The 20,325-nt window shown below is 51.1% G+C and overlaps 2 protein-coding genes across 3 annotated transcripts in view; one reads left to right on the top strand and one right to left on the bottom strand.

Moving 5' to 3' along the window:
- Window positions 1-14,834, bottom strand: part of POMT2 (protein O-mannosyltransferase 2) — a 42,754-nt gene extending 27,920 nt beyond the window's left edge. Inside the window, exons 1-4 of the mRNA XM_004698733.2 lie at window positions 14,572-14,834; window positions 7,480-7,564; window positions 2,409-2,513; window positions 527-635 (exon numbers count right to left, since the gene is read on the bottom strand). Of these exons, the coding sequence (XP_004698790.2) occupies window positions 527-635; window positions 2,409-2,513; window positions 7,480-7,564; window positions 14,572-14,819 (547 nt within the window). The 5' untranslated portion in view covers window positions 14,820-14,834. The remainder of the gene's footprint in view (window positions 1-526; window positions 636-2,408; window positions 2,514-7,479; window positions 7,565-14,571) is intronic.
- Window positions 14,835-15,176: 342 nt separating this feature from the next.
- The window catches only part of GSTZ1 (glutathione S-transferase zeta 1), a 9,811-nt gene continuing 4,662 nt past the window's right edge, over window positions 15,177-20,325 (top strand). The window contains exons 1-3 of one of the 2 annotated variants that reach the window (XM_004698734.2): window positions 15,177-15,285; window positions 18,295-18,346; window positions 20,133-20,200. In XM_004698734.2, the coding sequence (XP_004698791.1) occupies window positions 15,271-15,285; window positions 18,295-18,346; window positions 20,133-20,200 (135 nt within the window). In that variant the 5' untranslated portion in view covers window positions 15,177-15,270. Of the gene's footprint in view, window positions 15,286-17,944; window positions 18,038-18,294; window positions 18,347-20,132; window positions 20,201-20,325 lie in introns of those variants that run through there. The other variant, XM_013003738.2, reaches the window with a different exon arrangement.

The raw sequence follows: 20,325 nt of genomic DNA, 5'->3' as shown, positions 1-20,325 counted from the left end.
ACGTTCCATGAGGGCATGAATTCACTCTCCTAAGATTAAGGCTACCAGAAGGACCAACTTCCATAGTCAACTCTTATTCATTCAGGAGGGTTATCCACAGCAAATAGTTATGCTGTCAAATGCTTTCTCCTGGTATCCAGTATCTCTGAGGGCACCTACTTTGGCATTCGATTTAAATGAAATTAGGAAATGAAACCTAAACTTGATATTCACCTAAGAATGACAGAAATAGAATTCTAAAAGGCCTTCTCTCTCTCTCTCACACACACACACACAGATCTTACTACACATTCTAAGTTTAAATGTGGATAACTTAGAGATGGTCTTTTTCTTGGGATTATCCATGCCAACTCCAACACTCTAAAGGCTCGCTGCATACAAGCATTTTAAGGATTAGGTATTAGCAGTGAATAGTATTAGATCTGTATACATTTCACACAATGCTAAAGTTAAGGAACACGATGCTCTCCAGCGATGTTAAGTAAAGGTGGCAGTTCCCCAAGAAACCTGGCATCCGACAACTTACCAAAGGTGAGGAGGGCCGCGGTGAGCAGAGCTGCCGGGAGAGACTTGGACAGCTCCAGCACCGTGAGGTAGGCAAAGGGCACCAGCCAGGAACCCAGGAATGCACAGAACTGGAGGAGGAAGAGAAGCAGTCAGAGAGCAGCTGTACTGATGCCTGGGTCTCTGTGTGGCTTTAAGGTAAAAGAGCTCAACAAGCTGGACTACCCACAATGATCTGAAACCTCGTCGCGTAAGAAAGAGGTGGCTACCAGAGGAGGGAGGGACAAACTGAGCAGCCTTCTGCTGCTGAGCACCACCCTGTGCACTCACATGAAGTCAGCACAGCTCGTGTGCACTGTCCACATGGAAGATGCCAGGAAGGGACTCCAGTGCTGGCCTGCCCTCTCCCTGCCAGCTAGGACTTTGAGGAAAGACACATCTTTATCTCAGCCTCTCCACTGGATAGTGTGAAAAACAAGCGTTCTGACCACAGCATGGACTCGTGAAACACGAGAGGACTGGTAAATCAGCGTCTGTGTGAAGTTGTGGGGGCAGCAAGTGGAGAAAGCCCTCTCGGAAAGGGTCTCAGGACTTTGGAGAATCCCAATGTCATTCTTGCCATTTCCTTCCAGGCTCCTTTCTTCGATGGCACCGCAAAGCCAAGCTTTAGGCACAGGGAGTCTGTTTATTTGAGTGAAAAGACTTCGAAGGTTGTTTGCTGGGTGGTGCTGGTTTCCCTCACCAGCCCTCTCCCTCTGGCAGGTGCTGGTTCGCAGCAGACGTGCAGGCTGGCAATCTGCTCCTGCGGGCACAGCCTTGCCAACCCCTAGGGGCAGTTCTACTCTGCGCCACGGGCTGCCTGAGTCAGAATCCACTCACTGGCAACTAACCACAACTCTCCCTTCCCCATGCTGCCCATCAAAGGCAGACAGGCCAAAAAAGTAAGCCGAGAAGCAAGGGGGCATGGGTAATTCTCCCCTTCGGGTTGCGCGTGGGAAAGGGACTGAGGTTGTTTTATGTGACCGTCTCAATTTCCATAGCGAGTCCACAGTGAGTCTGGTCTATATCCAATTATAGACCATGTGGCCCTGGACAGTCATTAGGAGGACAGAGACTCACTTAACACTGAGAACTTGAAGGCAGGGATACTGATTAAATATGGCATGCTGTGACCATGTACGTCATCCAGTAATTCGCTCCAACAAACACATAGCCATTTATTTAAGGGCCACAAGGTCCTTGAGGGCAGGGGCTTCGTGAATGCGAAGTGCTATGAGTCGGGGTACGAGGTGCATTTCTGCAGGCTTCATGAGCTATAGGTATGGGCTCCCAGAAAGCAGGATGTTCGTGCCCTGCCGTGCTCCGCTCCATCAAGGCTTGTGCTGGGGGCCAGAGTGCAGAGAGCAGGAGATACCCAGCCTCCCTTGTCAGCTAGAACACCTCTGAGTGTATCTGAAGCTCAATGGGGAACGCAGCAGGACCCTCACGGGTGGGGTGGGGGGGTCCTGGTAGATGGGCAGTAAATACTGCAGCAGCTGGGAATCACAGGGGAGGGAGGAACACCTCATTTGCCAGCAGGGTGAGGCCAATGTCAAGGTGACGGGAGACATCTGGCTGCCTGGGTCCAGCTGCTTGCCAACCTGAGGTCTGCAAGGTAACAGGTGACAGCCAGCAGGTGTTTACTCCTGCCTAGACATATCTGACTCTTCTGTGGCTTCCTCTTTCTCTCTTCCCCACCCCAGCTCTGAGTCGCCACACCACAGGGTATCAGTCCAATCACCACCCCTTCCCCCATCCAACCTCAAAGCCCCTCTCTACAGCTGCCACCATGCCTGGGCTTGCTTCCACCTGTGCCATTGCTGACTGAGGGAGGGCCCGGTCTAGATCAAGTCAGGAAGCCTTACTCCTCTCATGCCCATGTAGCTGTGATGCTCATACTTGTCCCCTGGCTTCTGGAACAAAAAGGTACCGTCATATCCACTCAGGTAGCCCGCCAGCCCTATCAGCATCTGAGGAGAGAACACACAGACAGATCAGGACCTCGGGAGGACGTGCCTCTGCCCTTAACCTTCCCCCAGGGCCGCCCACAGACACTGGTTTCCCTCCACAGCTGGCCTCGGAAGGCGTCACCAATGGGACATTTCCCCCGCAGCTGGGGCAGAGCAAAGACTCTTCTGTCTACAGAGCTCACTGCTGGAAACAGATCCTCTCTGTATCAGGGCGAACTCCCTGGGAACAGCGCACGGTCAACACTTTAGGGGAGAAAAAAACACTGTGAAGGTTGTCAGTGAGGGGCTCCCCCTCAGCCTTCTTGAATTTGCTGTGAAACAAACCACCCACAGCCCCTTGCAGGGCAAGCCTGCTGAGGCTGGTCTAGTGGAAGGAAGGGAAGCACAAGGGGCTGCGCCTGGCGGCCCACCTAACAGCTATACCCCAGATCTCCCGGCTAGAGGTGAGGAAAGCTTCCCTGCAGGAGCTAGTGCACTAGGTGAAATGCCCAGCACTGCACCAGCCATTTAGTGGGCGCTCCCACACCAGGCCCTCTCGGTTCACTTCATGTTAAAAGTAACCCTGAGCTACTTTCCCAATTAAACAACTCATCCAATCAATACGAGCAACATGAACAGCTGATTAGAAAAATGGGCAAATTAAGAAAAAACAAATGGTTTCTAAGCACAGAGGGGGAAGCTGACCATAACTTCTGAAGACATGCAAATGAGACCAGGAGGACACCAGTTTTCACTCTCAAGTGGACACTTTTCCAGGATGAGCAGGTCGGAGGTGGCGATGGTTAGGAAATGAGTGCCCTCAGACACCGGGGCAGGGAGGCGGCGAGCTTTGTACAAGTTTGTTTGTTTGCTTTCCATAGTTTTGTTGGCACATATTTCAAATATTGTTAAACTGAATCGTTCAATCTTATTGAGCTGTGTAATCGTCACAACAGTCAATTTCAGAACATTTCTTCTCGTTAGCTCATTTCCCCATCCTCCCCTGCCATGTTCCTAGGCAGTTATTAATCTAGTCACTGTCTCTATAGATTAACCAAGCCTGGATTCCATATACAGAAAAGTCATTCAAAATACAGGCAGAAAACACTACAATGACTAGACAACATGTAGAAAAACCTCAACCGAAAAGCAGAAAATATTAAAAGCTGAAACAATTTTCAAATGGGCCAAAAGGGAGATCAAATGGTAAGGCATTATATTTTAACCTAGACACATCGGCCACAACCATCTTCACAGTGCTGTCTGAAAGCACGGCTATTCACACCCCTGGACTACAGTCACAGGGGTCCGTCGGAGGTTTAATTCATGCGGGAACCCTTCAAATAGATTTGGGGCTTCCACTGTTTGTCTGGCTATCAGAAGAATAGCATCTGAGGTCTTCAACGGCTTGTCTTAAAACAAGCAGCCATCTCAGTGAGGCAACAACCAAGTCCACATGGAAGAGGCACACCAGCCTGTGTGATACAAGGATTGTAAATTATAAAGTCCAAATCTGAAGGAGGGAATGGTCGCAGAGCTTAAATTGCTACAAGCATTTTTTGCACGATCTTGGCAATATCTGACAGTTGTCAATGTCTACACTGTTGGACTCTTCAGTGCAGCTGCTTGGGATCTTTCAGCTTAAGTGTGCATAACTATGCACAGGTACATACTCATGCATGTTTTGCAGCAATGATTTGGATATTGGTGAAAACTGGAAATCATGTATGCCCACCAAATGAAGACAAATAAGATACATTAGGGTACATTTGAGCATGGGTAATCCCCAACTTAGGATGTCTTTGTGTTATAACAAACTGCACTTGTAGCCATCTTTAGGTTTTATTATTTTGTTTCATAACTTTTATGTATTCATATATATACATACATACATATATATATATATATATATATCTTTTAAGCTTACATGTAATGTTTCCAACCTCCAAAGATGAATGAGGCTCAGATTTACAAAAATATTGATAACAAAAGGCATTAATAATGAAAACTGAAAAACAAAAACAAAATGTGGTGTTCGATTACTTATAATCGCATCATCAGAAAGGAACCCCATCATAAATCAGGGGCTACCAATAATGGACTACACCAATGTCCATCGGGATCTGACTCCTGGTGACCCATGATCAGAGTAGAAGTGTGGGTTTTCCATGAGGTTTTCAATGGCTGGTGTATTTGGGTTTTTTTTTTTTCAGAAGTAGCCAAGTCCAACATTTGAAAAAAAAACCTGTTGTTTTTAAAAAAAACATGTCTCTGCAACCATCAGTGGATGGCTGCAGAAATTTTTTAATTTTATTGCATCTCCTTTATTGGAATTTACTTTATTCTTTTAGTATATGTGCTGCCGAAGCAAGCACTACTTTATTCTTTTAATAATATTTTTATTTCCTTATCTTACTCATTCCGATAAATCCTTTCCTTTCCCATACAGTTCTATTGTTCAATCCCATGGGGTAGGGATATACAATCATCAATGCTATCAATCCCCTACTGCCCCCCCCACCCCACAAACTAACCTTTTGTTTGAAGCTGAGCACTTAGTCATCTGTGCTACCCAGGAACATAGAATGGAATTTATCTTTATATGTCAATGTGGGAAAGTATGAAGATATGTCTTGTTTAAAATATAAGTTGCTGAACGATTGTAGCCTGATTCCATTTGTTTTAAAAAGATTATGATGTACACATGCATGTGTACACACACACACACACACACACACACACACACACAGTCGTGTTGGGCTGCTAACCACAAGGTCAGCAGTTCAAAACCACCAGCTGCTCTGAGGGAGAGAGATGACACTTTCTACTCCTGTAATGATTTATAGTCTTGAAAACTCACCATTTCACTCTGCTCTGTTGGTTGCTATGAGTCAAAATGGACTCAATGCAGTGAGTTTGACTTTGGTATGTGCGCATAAATACACATATATGTGAATATACATAATGCCTTCTCCATGTGCCCACACATAAGAATTCCTGAGAGGGCATGCTCAGATAAGAAACTGATCATGGCTACCTTTGGGGAACAGAAATGTGGAGCGAGGAGCCTTTTGTCCTTTTATAGCCTTTAAAATGGATCCACTTTATTTGACTGTGTGCAGGAATTTTAATTTTTTTTAAAAAGTACCTACTTTCCTGGAGTCCCTTGGCACAGAGTGTTGGGAACCAGTTGGTGGGAGAAGACTGCCTACTTGCCCCCTAGCGGGGTTTTACAATTCTGGGGTGGCCTGGCCTATGAAGCACCTTGCTCTCTGACAGGTCTCCCTCACACTGTGTCCCCCAGGGAGAGCACAGAATCGTCAGGAGATGAACTGGAGGGCAGGGGGACCAGACTCCCTGGGAGGAGCCGTAGAAAGAAGCCACCCCCGAGGCCAGCTATTGAGGGAATTCTAACTCAGAGTGACCTTAAAGGACAGGGTAGAATTGCCCCTGTGAGTTTCCAAGACTGTAACTCTTTATGGGAGGAGAAAGCCCAGTCTTTCTCCCGTGGAGCGGCTGACCTTGCGGTTAGCAGCAACATGGAACTACCATGACGCCAGGGCTCCTGTGCTGAGCAAGAGGGGAGTCCCCAAAGAGGACAGCATTTCCTATAAAACATCTCTTCTGCCAGAAGTAGCCTGATTCCCAGGTATGCCTAAAACAGTTCATTGAACACACTGCTGCTTATTTCTACCCTGCAGAGAGATCGTGTGGGACTTCTGGAAGCAGGCAAGTCCATGAGGCAGAGTGGTGCACTGCTTAAGAGAACAGGCTCTAAGCCAGCTGGAACCTTGGCATTTACTAGCTCCACACCCTTCAGCAAGCTACCCATCCTGCCTGTGCCCTGTGAGCTACACAGCGGCGGTGACTACTCTGCAGGGCTGTACTGAGGATTAAATGAGATGACTGACTGAGGTGACTAGAAGAGACGGCCTATTCCATTGCTCCTATCCACCTGTTGTAAAGGAGATGGAGTATAATGTGTTTACGCTTTCCTTGGCTCAGAGCTCATTTATCCCTACCTCTCCCCCCACCCCCACCCCCACCCTCCTTCCCCTGCTTCTGCCTTTTCTCCTCCATGGGCTGGGGCCTTCCTAGTCCTCACCCCATGTTCTCAGACGTCCCTAAACCCATCTGTCACAGGTCACCCATCCCTGCTCCCCTACCGCTCACCACCTTCATCCCCAAGTACTCCGTGCTCTAAAATCATGTCCCACTCCACCCCAGGAAAACTCCTGACCCCTTTTTGCTCAAGGTCCCAGACTCCTGCTGGGGAAAAAGGACCAGAGGAAGCAGAACTGATCCATTAGACTTCTCAGAGGTGTGTCTCTAAAAGAAAAGAGTGAAAGGAATTCTGGCTGGTGGTCTTTCCAACTGCAAACCCCCCTCCCTGTCCATGAGCAGCCATTCTGCCGTCTGCCATCCTCCAGGCCCTGGCAACCACTCGGTGACTTTCTCCTTTCTGTACAGTGCTGAGAATTAGCCATGCATGGTCCTTATGTTTGGTTTCTTCCACTTCGTTTTTCAAAGTTCATCCATGCTGTAGAATGTATCAGGCCTTCGTTATGTTTTATGGTCAAGTAACATTCCATTGTACAGATACACCAAGAAGCCCTGGGGTGGGGGCGGGGGGGGGGGGGGGGGGGGGGGGGGGGGGGGGCAGTGGGCAGAACACTCAGCGGCCGACCAAACCAAGTGGCAGTCTGTTCCGTTCCTCCGGGACCACTATGGGTGAGAACTGACTTGACGGCGGTAGGTTTTGAGGTTCTGGACAAAATAAATCACATTTTGCTTATCCTCTCTCCAGTTCTGAATCCAGAGGGTCCCTAAAAACACCAACGATTTCCCATAAAAGTAGTTGGTTTGGACTACACCTAGAGAAATGGTTCTACAAGCTTGAGGATTCCATTCAAAGCCAAGGCGTGTTCCCAACGCACAGGCCCGGGTCTGGGCGCCGAGCTGCTGTTACCACACACTCACTGCTCACCTTTCCCAGAGGGGGGTGCACATCAAAGAAAAAGGTGCGGTTGATGTAGTAACTGCCCATTTTTCCAAAGTGAGTCTCGTCCCAACTAAAGGAAAAACAGAGAAAGAAATGGGCATTTTTAGCTGATCCAAACACTCACGTAGCCATGATTGAGCACAGTTAAAAAGCAAAGACTATGTGTTTCAAGCAATTCATGAGAAAGTCTGAATTCAAAAAGAAAAAAAGTGTTTAACACAAGTGACTTGAGGAAGCAATACATGGAGCTGCTTTTTAATCTTTATCTCACTAATAAAGTTTAGCACATTTTACCAATCAGTTATCAAAGCTTGGTGTTAAATCTATATTACTCCTATATATTAAGTTTCTATCTATTTTAAAAGGTAAATGAGCTCTCCTGAATACAGAAAAGTTTGTAGTAAAATGTTCCTTCCGAGTCTGCCTCCCTTGACTCTGAGAGCATGCTCCTTATCAGGAGCTACCTGGCTGCCTCATCACTGAGGCTGCAAACTACGGCTGTCGCAGAAGTTTGCTTTTGCTCAACTTTGGGATTATTATCCTACTGACTTTAATCTCACTGATTTTAATCCAAACTCACCTACTGCTATCATGTCAATTTGGGCTGACAGTGGCCCTAGACAGTAAATCTTTATGGGAGCTGACACCTCATCTTTCTCCCACAGAGCAGCTGGGTGGTATAGACCCCAGACCCTAGCAGTGAGCAGTCCAATGCTTAGCCAGCAGGCCTCAGTTAATCAAGCAGTATAAGAGGGGTACCCAAGAAAATGGAGTAATTTTTTCAAACCTATGCATTAAATTTTTTTTTTTGCATTTAAAATTCTTTTACAAAACTACCATATCACCTTCAAAGTACTCTCCATTACACTTAATATGTTTGTCAAATCTGCAATTCCATTCTTGGAAACATTGTTCAAACTCATCTGTTAGGATGGCTGACAGCACCTCCCTCATTTTTTTCTTCGCCTCTTCGATGCGGGCAAATCTCTGTCCTTTCATGTCCTTCTTCATTTGTGGAAACAAAAAGAAGTTGCACGGAGCGAGGTCAGGTGAGTAAGGAGCGTGGGGCAAGAGAGGCATCCTGTTTCTTGTCCCAAACTGGTGCACTGAGATCTGGTGCACTGAAATGGCTGTGTGAGCAGTTGCATTGTCTTGGTGACACAACCAGCCCCCACACCCCAGCTACCAATCAGGCCTTTTTGGTCACACAGTTACATAGCTCTTCAGAACCTCTAAAGAGAAAGCTAGACTACCAGTCTAACCTGGTAGAACGAACTCCAAATGCACTATCCCCCTCACATCACATCTGGTTTGCGGGGGGTACGTACCCCCTCATATAAAAAAGAACATTCCCTAGAAGGAAGGATGGTGAGCCTTTGTCTCACATACTGTGGCCATGGTAACAGAGAAGGACATCATGTTTGGTAGAGTAGAGAGTCACTGGAAAAAAGGAAGACCCTCGAGGTGACGGGTTGACACAGTGGCTGTCACAATGGGGTGACTGGGCGATGGCACAGGACCAGTCAGCTCTTTGTTCTTGTACGGAGGATTGGATCGCTCTAAGTCACAACAGACTCAACACGCCCCGTAACGATGGAAGGCTTTCTTGTTCAATTGGTAACGTGTCTAAAACATATCCTAGTTAAGTAAGTTATTTTGCAAGTTAAAAAGCTGACAGGATGATTGAACTATTGAATTGTATAATGTGCATAATTCACAAATATGCAATAAAAAAATTTTTAAGCTGACAAGGTAAGCTTTTAAATGCAATTTGAAATCTCATTCTCCCACAAAACCACATAAATCTTGTGACATAAATCTTGTTATTAATTGCTGCCATCACATTCATTCCAGCTCATGGTGAACCCATGAGAGTAGCGTAGAGCTGAGCCGGTGCTCGAGGCTGGGGTCTTGGGGTAGCAGATCTCTCGGTCTGCCTTCCGAGGCATTCTGGGTGGGCTTGCACCACACACAGGCCTTTAGAGAAGGCCTGGCCAAATACGCTTTCTGGGGACTAGCCACTGCCAGGGCATATCCCACCTACCACAAGGGGACAAAGCACGCTTTTCCCCCAGATGGAATCTTCTCGGTGATCTCGAGAGATGGGGAAGAGGATGAATCTGTTTCTGCACCTTGACAGGTGACAGGTAAGAACGGTGCACAGCGACATCAAAGAGAAGCAACGCCAAAGCAGTGCGACAAAACCAACTTACAGAAAGAGAGGAGGAGCCGCCACCACCTGCCTGCAGGACTGGAAAAATGGCTCACCCCTAGCCTGCGTTTCCCATCTAGACAGTGAAGACAAGGCAGTCTCTGCCTTGCGTCTCCCCAGGCTGAGTGCAGCGCCACTCAGGTAACCTCCTCACCTGGGTGAGACTGTAGACTGCCGGGTACCTCACATGCTGGCCCATCCACATTTGTACATAGGTTGCCATCATCGTTTCCAAAACATGCTCTTTCTACTTGAGCCCTTTTTTCCCTCCCTCCCCCACCTTCCTGCCCTCGTGAACTCTAGATAATTTACAATTTATTTTTATTTTCATATTTTACACCATCCACTGTCTCCCTTCACCCCTGTTTCTGTTGTTCATCCCCCAAGGAAGGGGAGGGGGCTGCATGTCGAGGAATGTTGTGTGTTTCGTCAGTGTTATACTGCACCCTGGCTGGTTCATCCCTTCCTTGTGACCCTTCTGTGAGGAGATGTCCAATTGGGCTTTGTACAGATGGGCTTTGGGTCTCTATTCCGACCCCCCTTGTTCACATCAAAAGGGTTGATTGTTTTGGATCTTCTGATGTCTGATACCTGATCCCATCGATACCTCATGATCACATAGGTTGGTGTGCTTCTTCCATGTGGGCTTTGTTGCTTCCCTGATAGATGGGCGCTTGTTTAACTTCAAGCCTTTAAGACCCCAGGCACTGTATCTTATAATAGCCGGGCACCATCAGCTTTCTTCACCACATTTGCTTATGCACCCATGTTGTCTTCAGTGATCATGCTAGGAAGGTGAGCATCACGGAATGGCTGGCCATTTTTCACAGTGTCCCAATAATTCTGGCTCATTTTGAATTTGGCTTGGAAACATACTGACTAAGAACCATGCATTTTTACTTCAAAGTTTCCCCAAGGAACAATGGGCGCTAGCATTCGCAGCTCCTCTGGCTGTGTGTGCTGGCAGGACGACTGTCTCGGGGCTCTCCTGCTTCTGGTGCTTTGCTGGGGTGACAAGAATGCAAGCTCTGACCTCCGACCTTTTCTCAGAGTAAGACCTGTAGGAAGAGGCAGTGTCTCCCTCTGGGACCAAGAGCAAGTTTGCTTAGTTACTTACTGATTGCTATGCAACAGCAGAGTCCCCAAGCTCAAGGACCCAAAGGGTCCTTGTCTGGGATGGGACCCACCATGGTATGTGCAGGTCTCCATCTGGGCCCCTAGCATCCCATGGGGCTTTGGGGACAAGAGCTGATGCCAACATACTGATGTTTACCCTCTTGTGGGGCCTTGAGAAAAAAAACGGAAGTCCTTCGTCTCTGATCCACCAGGAATCTCCTATCTCCTGGCAACATCGCTGAAAACAGATAAATTGATTAGCTTTGCGAGTATGGTAAAATAATTCCAAGATCCTGGCAGCTTGGGTGACAAGTACAGGATGCTGAGAAACATCACTTTCTGTAAGAGAATAGACCAGAGTCCCAATGGGCTGAGTTAGGGGATTCAAGAGAATTCCCTAGCATCCAGCAGTGGGCAAGGGGACTGGGAAGAGACCCCCACTGCACGGTCTACCTGTGAGACTGAGTAGACAGAGGAGGACCAGTCTGCTGCCTTGGTGACTATGCTCTCTCATCCGGGTGGCAGGAGGAAAGGATGAAATCATGACAATGAGGCAGCCAGCAGGGCAGCCCGGCCAAAAGGCAACACTGCTACGGCATCAGGGAGTGTGCCAAGCTTAAACCAGGGGGCAGCCATCAGGAACGGCCGACTGTTCAACACAGCACTCAGGGTAGAATGAAAGTACTGAGTAAGTTCCGTGCAGCTGCCCACAAGACTCAAGTCAAGAGTGTCTTGCTCTCAACTTGAAAGATTAGACAGGAATCTAAAGTTTACGCTCCTGGGGACAGAGCAGCTCAGAACAGGAAGGGAAAGGATGGCCGCCCAACCTGAAGAACAGAATCAGTGCCCTGAATGTACATGAGAAATGGTGGAACAGGTGTGAAGGTTTTGCTGGGCACATTCTCAGCCATAACCAACCAACCATGGGGCTGTGCTTTCCGAAAGTGCCAGACTCTCCCACCCTCCATGTCCCAAGGCCCCTCCCCTCCACCACAGCCCCAGCTCCCCTAAAAAACAGTAAGATGATTAAAGATGGGACGCAGGTCTCTCTGTCCCCAAAGAGGACTACATGCCAGCCTAGTGCTCTGGGAAACTCCAGAGAGAAGGGCCTGGACTCATGGCTCTGTACCCTGCCGTCCTGGAATTTTCGAGGCGCAGGGTGACCTATGGTGCCGAGGGCAGCAAGATGAACCCCCACAGCACATGCAGGGCTCGAAAGAAAAGCACCGAGTCCAGGGCACTGGTCAGACACAAGCAAATGCCCTGGGGAGGAAGTGGTTCCCAGCTAATGAGGGGATGGTGGAGAAAAAGAGCCTGCCTTAAAGCACACCTACTAGACCCCATGGCTCAAGTCAGAGAGAGAGAGAGAGAGAGAGAGAGTGAGTGTGTGTGTGTGTGTGTGTGTGTGTCTGGGGGGGGGGGGCACCCAAATTCAACTGACAGGGTTGTACCATAGCCCCAGTGAGGAAAGGAAGCTCCAGTGATCTTGAGGGGACGTCAACGGACGACCTGTTGTGACTACTACATAACTGGTTGGTTCCCAAAGTGCCAGAGAGGATTACCCGTTCAGGGTCAGCTGCTTATAAAGAGGCCGCTCCTGTTGCTATTCCTCCAGGTGGTCCAGAGAAGCAGTATCAAAATCCCAGCAAGAGAAAGGGAAATCACAAGGGCCTGGAGGTTGCCCATGGCAGCAGCACGACGGAAATTCCTCGGGATAACGGCGCCATCTGCTTGACCCAGGTACCAAGTACACTGTTTTTAAAAACAGTTAAGCGTTGGGCTGCTGAGTGAAAGAGGGGCAGTTTGAACCTACTAGCTGCTCTTCGGGAGAAGGATGAGGCAGTCTGTAAAGGCTTGTGGCCTTGGAAACCCTAGGGAGCTGTTCTACTCTGTCCTATAGGGTCATTGTGAATGGGGTCTTTGGTTTTGGAGCGAGCCTGGTGATGCAGTGGCTAAAGTGCTTGGCTGCTGACAAATCCACGGTTAGGAGCCACCAGCTGCTCTGCAGGGGAATCTGCTTCCATAGGGCAACAGCCTTGGGAAACCTACGGGGCAGTTCTCTGTCCTACAGTGACACTATGAGTCGACTCCACTTGGCAGCAGTGGGTAAGATGACCCTGCTATTCGTTTTTTTGCTGAAAGTGAGTGTCAGAGCGATGAAGGCCTTGAGGTGTGCTGGCCTGCTAGTCCCACTTTGGAGTTGGTCCAGTTACATTCCATGGGCAACAAGAAGCCTCTGTGGGATATCTGTCAGGTGGAAATGCAACATTCAAGGGGGCAACCATCCTGGTGCATCTTGGTTTGGCAGGAAGTGGCAGCTCCCCTCTGGAGGCAGTTGCCTTCCACTGCAACACCGAAAGCAAACCCACAGTTCAAGGGGACCTCTAACTCATAGGTTCTCAAACCCGTCTGCCCCACTACCCCCTTTTCAGAAAAGAAAAAATTACTCAAGAGCCCCCTGGCGATTAAAACCTTCTATCCTATAGCCTATATCATCTAGAATAAAGCTCCCCACCCACTTCATTCCAATTCCCCACAAGGGGCGGTAGCATTCACGTTGGAACATGCTGCTCTGATGCCTGTGCCTGGGTCAGTAATGGTTTTCATTGCTAACTGTTCACGAGTCAGCCTCTACTCAGCAGAACAAAGCCATGTCCAGCTCTGGGGAATCATAGGCCCTTCATAGTCTATTTTGGAAGGAGCTCACCAGGCCACACCCTGGTGGCAGAGTAGGCTACACATTGAGCTGCTAACCTCGAGGTCAGCTGTTTGAACCCACCAGCTGCCCCAAAGGTGAAAGATGAGGCTGCCTGCTCCTGTAAAGACTGACAGCCTTGGAAAGTTCCATGCTGTCCTATGGGTAGCAATGAATCAGTATCAACTCAGGGCAATAAGTTTGTTTGGCTTTTTTGTTTGCCTCTGTTGGCTCCTTGGCCCAAACAGTAACAGGTGACTGGCAGCTGTTGCTGGCAACCACTTCACTAGGAAAACAGATAACACTCATGTCGATGTGGCTGGCCTTGAACTAAAGCTACCAAGAAAATCCAAAACCCACAGTGATGGAGTTGATTCCTATACTGAGTTTTCTGAGGCTGCAACTCTTTACCGGAAGAGACAACCTCATCTTTCTCCAGGGAAGTGATTGGTAGATTCAAACCACCAACCCTGTAGTTAGCAGCTTACAGGACAGCACCACCAGGGCTGCCAAACATGGACACTGCTGCCCCCACCTCATGTGTGTACACACACACACCAGCAAAACAGAGAGAGAGACCAGCACAACAACAGTTTCCACCTGACTGCGAGGATTTTCACAGTATAACCACAGACCTTCCTTCTGAAACCTTTGTCACCGGCCCTGGACACTGAGGCACTCCGCTGGGAATATCCCCCTCTGCTGATGCCTGGAAAACCTTAAGGCTAAGAACTCGGGCTTTGGGAAATTTTGTATAAAGAATTTCCAAAGAGTGCAAAGATCAAAGCAGCTGTCCCGAAGACCACAATGATCTGAGTGGCAGGAGAGGCCCTCCAGAACACCATGAAAGACGTGAGCGCTGCCGGCTTCCCCCAGCTCCTAGGCCGCCACCACCCGCCAGAACAAAAGTGCAACCTCAGTTTACCCTCCACCGCAGGCCCCGCCCCAAACCCGTCGGTCCCGCCCCGCCTCCTCCCTGTTCCAGGCCAATCAGAGGGCGGCGTCCCTCCCTCCCGGTTGCCATGGTCCCCCCCAAGGTCCGCCCAGCACTCACCAGATGTGCGCTGGCTCGTCCAGGCGGTGGAAGCGGGTGGCGAAGGACAGCAGCGTCACCAGGGCCAGCACAGCCCACCCGCCGGCTGCCTCGAGGCGCCGCGAGCCCTGGGCAGGCCGTTTGGGACTCCGCGCTGCGTCCTTGGCGACCACGTCCGCGACCACGGCCCTAGCAGCCTGGGTCCCACAGCGACCGCGTCGGGCGCGCAGCTCGGACCCGGGCGGGCCTCGGCCCACGGCGGGCGTCATCTTTCCCCTCCTCAGGATCTCCCTGCGGCCCGGCGGCAGGCTCGGTCTGGACAGCCGGCCCGCCAAGAAGTCGCAGGAGGGCAGCGCGGGGTAGCTCGGGAAGTGTAGTTCCCTCCGCCGGCAGCGGAGCGCGGAGCCCCGGGCTCTGGGCTGGGCGGGCAGCGTGGGCCCCGCCGGGGCCGCGGAGAGGCGGCTAGTGGCGCAGAGCATGACGGGACTGGTAGGACGAGACCGGAGAGGAGATGGGCTCAAGGAACTGCACTTCCCAACAGTGCCGGGGCTGGGGGCGTGGCGGCCGTTCGGGGCGAGCTGGGAGAGCGAGGTACGGTCATTCTAGCCCAACCCTGCTCTTTACCGCGGAGCAAGCCAAGGTTCTTCCCGGGGGCAGAACGCAGCGAGTTCCAGGCGCGACGTTTCTAGCACTGGTAGAGGGAGTCTCTAGACGTGCGAGATGCAAGCCGGGAAGGTCTGTGCCACGCATCCGCGGGGAAGCGGGGTCTCCAAGAACTCGGGTGGTGGGGCTGGGGGTGGTCAAAAGTGAGCCGCTCCTCCGGCCCACAGCTCTGACTACAGTTCCCAGCGTGCAGCGCGCTACGCCGGTCACGCTCTGCGCCTGCGCACTGGCTGCCTTGGTTTGTGAGCCTCGTGCAAGGTAGAACTCGGAGAGGGCTGGATGTTCTGGAACGGTCCTGCTGGGCAGGCTAATGTTCTTGTGCCTTCTCTTTCCCCTTAATCTCTAGCTGGGCCCCTAGACGCTGTCCTTTCCTCTCCCGCACAGCCCTGGGTGCTCCTCTCCCAGCCTGTCAGCCCGACAGATCCTATTAAAAGATTAAGTCGAAATGCACTCGATGTCAGTCGATTGCTTTCTAAGAGAGCCCTAGGGCCTAGGGAAGCCAGTGACATATCACAATCACTTGGCCTTCCCCAGGGTAGTAAGCAGGTTCCCTCCTGGGGCCGCCCTCAGCTACCTTACAAATCAGTGGAGGCAAGACCCTGGAGTTCGCAATCCGAATAAACGCCCCAGATTCATTTTGCACGGAAGCGTAGACACTGTTGTAACAGCTGCAAGGATGGGATGTGGGGTCACTTTAGGAGTTGGGTTGCTAACCCACCTGCTGCTGAGTCGGCTCCCACAAATACTGTACAGGAGCCTTGGTGGCACTGTGGCTTAGCCCACCTGTTAACCGAAAGGTTAGTGGTTTAAACCCACCTGCAGCCATTCCCGATCCTTACTGCTTGGATGAAAAATGTGTGTCTGCCACAAGGGCAGCAGCCTTGGAAACCCCGTGGGCAGTTGGACTCTGCCCTATAAAGCCACTCTAGTCAGCAGTTTCCAAGTAGGATTTTAGGTATCCTTCTCAAATGTCACACTTAAGCGACAGTTAAGTCGCTTGAAATAAGATCTGGCAGCGTAATCAGAATTGGATTGGAAACCATTCTCTTCCAGGGGTGGTGATGAGAGGGATACTTGACCAGTTTAATTTAGCAAATTGTTTTGAGAACAATCAATAGCACAGAAACCCCTTTGGGGCACCTGTACTCTGTTGTGTGGGGTCGCTATGAGACTCTGCAGCGTACAACAGCTACAATCATGGTGGCTCTGCCCTCAGTCCTGCTTTGAAATGCTGATGTGTTTTCAAAAGTGGCCAGATGTAAAAACGGTGTGGTTGCAGCATCAGGCCTCCTTGTCCAACTTCACGAGTTTTCCGAATCAGGCCAAGACTGATTCCAAGGAGGTAGAAGTCAAACATAGCTCTACCCTCCAACATTTTTACCAATTCTGACACCAATAATTTATTACAATGGTGACACAGAGATCCCAGACAGTACTATTACAGGGTTCACCAGGGAAGTAACAGGTTATAATTCAAGATCAGGAACGACTTGGGATACAGTTCTTTGGTCACGACAACTTCTCTCTGGCCCCTGGCCTCTCAGCTCCACAACATAGCCTCTACTCTGCTTGGGCCAAAGTTCTTTAACTCCTAGACTAAGGACTTGGGGGGTATTCACTCTGTCAGGAAGTTTCCTGCCCATAGGCTCTTAGCTCTCTCGTCCCATGGGCTGAAAAGCCTGCCACGCCAACTAGCACCAGCCTCAGATTTGGCTGCCACCATTTCTCTGCTACCACTGCTCACCATCTTGCACCTACTCTCCTGGGCCTTAGAGGTTCTTAGCACAGGGACAAGGGTCCAAAGGACACACTGCTCCCATCTCTTCTTGGTGGTAGTGCCATCTTTGCCTCTGTGACAGCCCATTATAATCCTAGTAGGATGACGAAACCGGCCAATTCCTTCACTGTGGTTCCATACACATTTACATGGTTCTGCCACTAAAAAGGTGCCATGCACCTTATTTTCATTGTTGGCAAACTGTCCAATCCCCTTGGTACCACAAGTTACAATTTGCATAGCCCCACTCATCATAAACAAGTGGTCCATCACAGACAGCTGATCACACAAGCACCTAGGAAATTAACTTTTAAGTTGCTTGAAATGCAACTTCTGCCAGGGGCCTGGATTGGGCAAAAGTGAGGGAAGTGAGCCAGGTTAGAACCAGGGCAGATCCAAAAGGGCATGCCACAAATCAGCTCCAGTCATTGCTATCAGGAACCATGTCCACTGTGTCTGGATCTTTACAGTGAAAATAGACAACAAAAATCATACAGGAAACACCTTGGTTTTGAAATGTTGGCAACTCATGATGGGCTGGTAGCTTATCTTTAGTTGCAATGACATAACTGTGGAAGGCCTAGGGGCCTGTGGGGAGGGGGCCAAGGGAGTGCCAGGGCTTGAAGGAGATGGTCAGCAAAGCCTGGGAGAATTAGGTTCCCTGGCCCTCCTGCCACTACTGGAAGGACTCGGCTGTCCCGTCAGGACAACCTCTCATTTTATAGACAAGAAAGTTGACCAGAGAAGGGAAGGGATGTGTGCTCCCAGCCCACTGCAGTGTGCACCCTGCTGCCTCAAAACTGGGCCCCCCCGTCTGTTTGGGATGCCAAACCTGGATCCTTTAGGAAGTTGGGTGTTATTTGCATAAGTATTCCCAAAAGTCAGAAAGCTCTGCCCTTTCTGACCAGAGTCAAAGTTCCCCAGCCGCCAGCTTCCCCATTGGCTCATGGGACCCACCCCTTCATAGTTCCTCCCTCTGCCCCACTATACTGTGAGACAGTTCCTGGGAACGCCGGGGTCACGGGCACAATGGCTGAGTCCAGCAAGGTATAGAAGGCACCCCCAGGCTGGCTGCCCCCTGGGACGGGGCAGGGGGTGGGGAGGGAGAGCCTCCAGCCTCCGGAATGCATGCTGGCTCACTGGGAAGGCAAGGGGCCTCGCATGTGACCACAGGCCCCGAGTCGCTCCAGCGACATGGAAAACAGCAGTGGTGGCTGGGACCACCTTGGTGGGGGCTGGTGGCCCCTCTCCAGTGGGCTCCTGAGGCCGGGAACCCACCGAGCACCCCTCTCCTCTCTCCTCAGCCTGTACTCTACTCCTATTTCCGAAGCTCGTGTTCCTGGAGAGTTCGAATTGGTAAGAGCTGTGCCTCGCCGACCAGAAACACCCGGGTGGGTCTGGTGAGGGAGGAGGGCCCACAGAGGAACTGGGAACTGGCCTGCGACTAACCGGGTGCCAGGCAGGCAGGCAGACCATCAGGCTTTGCTGGGCAACCAGCGGGCTCGGCCTCCTGGCTGCCCATCCCTGAATGCCACCCCCACCCCCCCCTCAGGAAGTTCAACAAAGAGCCGCAAGGCTGGGTTTCCTGCCCCCACGCCGCTCTCCAAAGCCCCTCAGCAACCATGGGTAAAGGAGCCTCCCAATCCCTGGGCCCCTGGAAACTGGCAGGGGAACAGCTGCCCCGGCCAGTCTTAGCTTCCTTGGACAAAGTAAACAAGACAGGTTTCAGCCCCGGAGGTTTGTGGGAATCCAAACCGAGGGCCCTCGGCCTCATTCTGAGTCAATTCCCCTCCCTCAGCTCCACACAGCCCTGGGTGAAAGTCAGTCACCACCACACAGCTCACGGTGGGGGTGAGCTCTGTGCTGTGCATACGATGCTACTTCACCCGCAGTCACCAGGGAGCGGGGGACAGGGAGGTTACACCACTGGCCCGAGATCATGCAGTTTTCTAGAACCGGAACCTGTGTCGTCTGGGCCCAGAGTCCCTGTCTGTACACGGCACTGCCTGTCACAGGGAAACAGAGGCACAGAGGCGCTCTGAGCTCTTTGCCCAAGGCCATATGGTTAGCTAGTGACTTTGGTAGATCTTGGAACGTGGCCCTAGTGGCTAAGGCATCTCCCATGATCCCTCGCTCTACACTTAAACCATTCTGTATGTATTGGAGTCCATTAGGGAAGGGGATCGAAGTGCTGAGGAAGTTCCCCAGGGAGACTCCCCCCCGCCCCCCCAGCAGCGAGCAGTCTCGTGGCTGGGGCACTGGCCTCGGAAGGAGCCGAGGAGGAGGCAGCCCCTTCCCAGCTTCTCTCAACCAGCTGCTCTTGCCCGCCTGCCCTGGCTTTGCCCTGCCCTGGGGACCCTGGCACTTTGAGCACACAAGCACGCAGTCATAGGGTTGACCAAAACAAACGCACTGGCCTCCTGTCCCCAGAGGAAAACCCCTACAGCAGTGGTTCTCAACCTGAGGGTCTCGACCCCTTTGGGGGTCGAACGACCTTTTCACAGGGGTCGCCCGGTTCATAACAGTAGCAAAATGACAGTGATGAAGTAGCAACGAAAATTATTTTATGGTTGGGGGGTCACCACCACATGAGGAACTGTATGAAAAGTTCGCAGCATGAGGAAAGTTGAGAACCACTGCCCTAGGGATGGCGAGGTTTGGGCACTGAGTCCCAACAAATGCTCCCAGGCTCCCCAGAGCCCCAGGGCCCTACTCGGGATCTGTTAGTCTGAGGACAGAGCTGCCAGAAAGAGGAGGCTGGAAGGGTATTGTAAACAGAAAAGGCAGCTGCTGGTGTGTGCTATGTGGTCACTCTCCTGGGGGACTTGTCCCACAGACAATATCATGTCATCTGCAGGCCTCCCACCAGTGAGACTGGGATGGGCGAGGCACACCCCACAGGGGCCAGGTTGCTGAGGCCAAGCCCGTCTTTGAAGGACCACACACGGCATGGGACACGGGGGTCCCATTGAGGGGGCAGAGACCCCTTAGTGTTCAGCTGGGCATCACAGACCTTCAAGGAGAGCAAGAGAAGGGGAGAGGGCCACCGGGGGCACCTACGGTTTGCTGGCGCCCCCTCTGCAGCCTCACGCCCCCCCAGGAAGGGCTCTCCCTGACTCTGTGCTGTCTGTGGCCTCCCCAGCCCTGGCCTTGAAAGGCATTGACTATGAGACGGTGCCCATCAACCTGGTAAAGGATGGGGGTCAGCAGGTATGGGGGCTGCCCGGGGACCCAGATGTGGAAATTGGGTTGGGAGGGAGCACAGACTTTTACCCCAAGAAGAGCCTGCACGCAGGGGCTCCCCGTGGAGGGAGGCTCGTGTCCCAGCCACAGCC

Source organism: Echinops telfairi, unplaced genomic scaffold (assembly GCF_000313985.2).
Source record: "Echinops telfairi isolate 266 unplaced genomic scaffold, ASM31398v2 ScPeMD7_18;HRSCAF=68, whole genome shotgun sequence".
NCBI lineage: Eukaryota > Metazoa > Chordata > Mammalia > Afrosoricida > Tenrecidae > Echinops > Echinops telfairi.
Note: the sequence above shows the minus strand (reverse complement) of the source record. Positions and strands in the feature narration are given on the sequence as shown.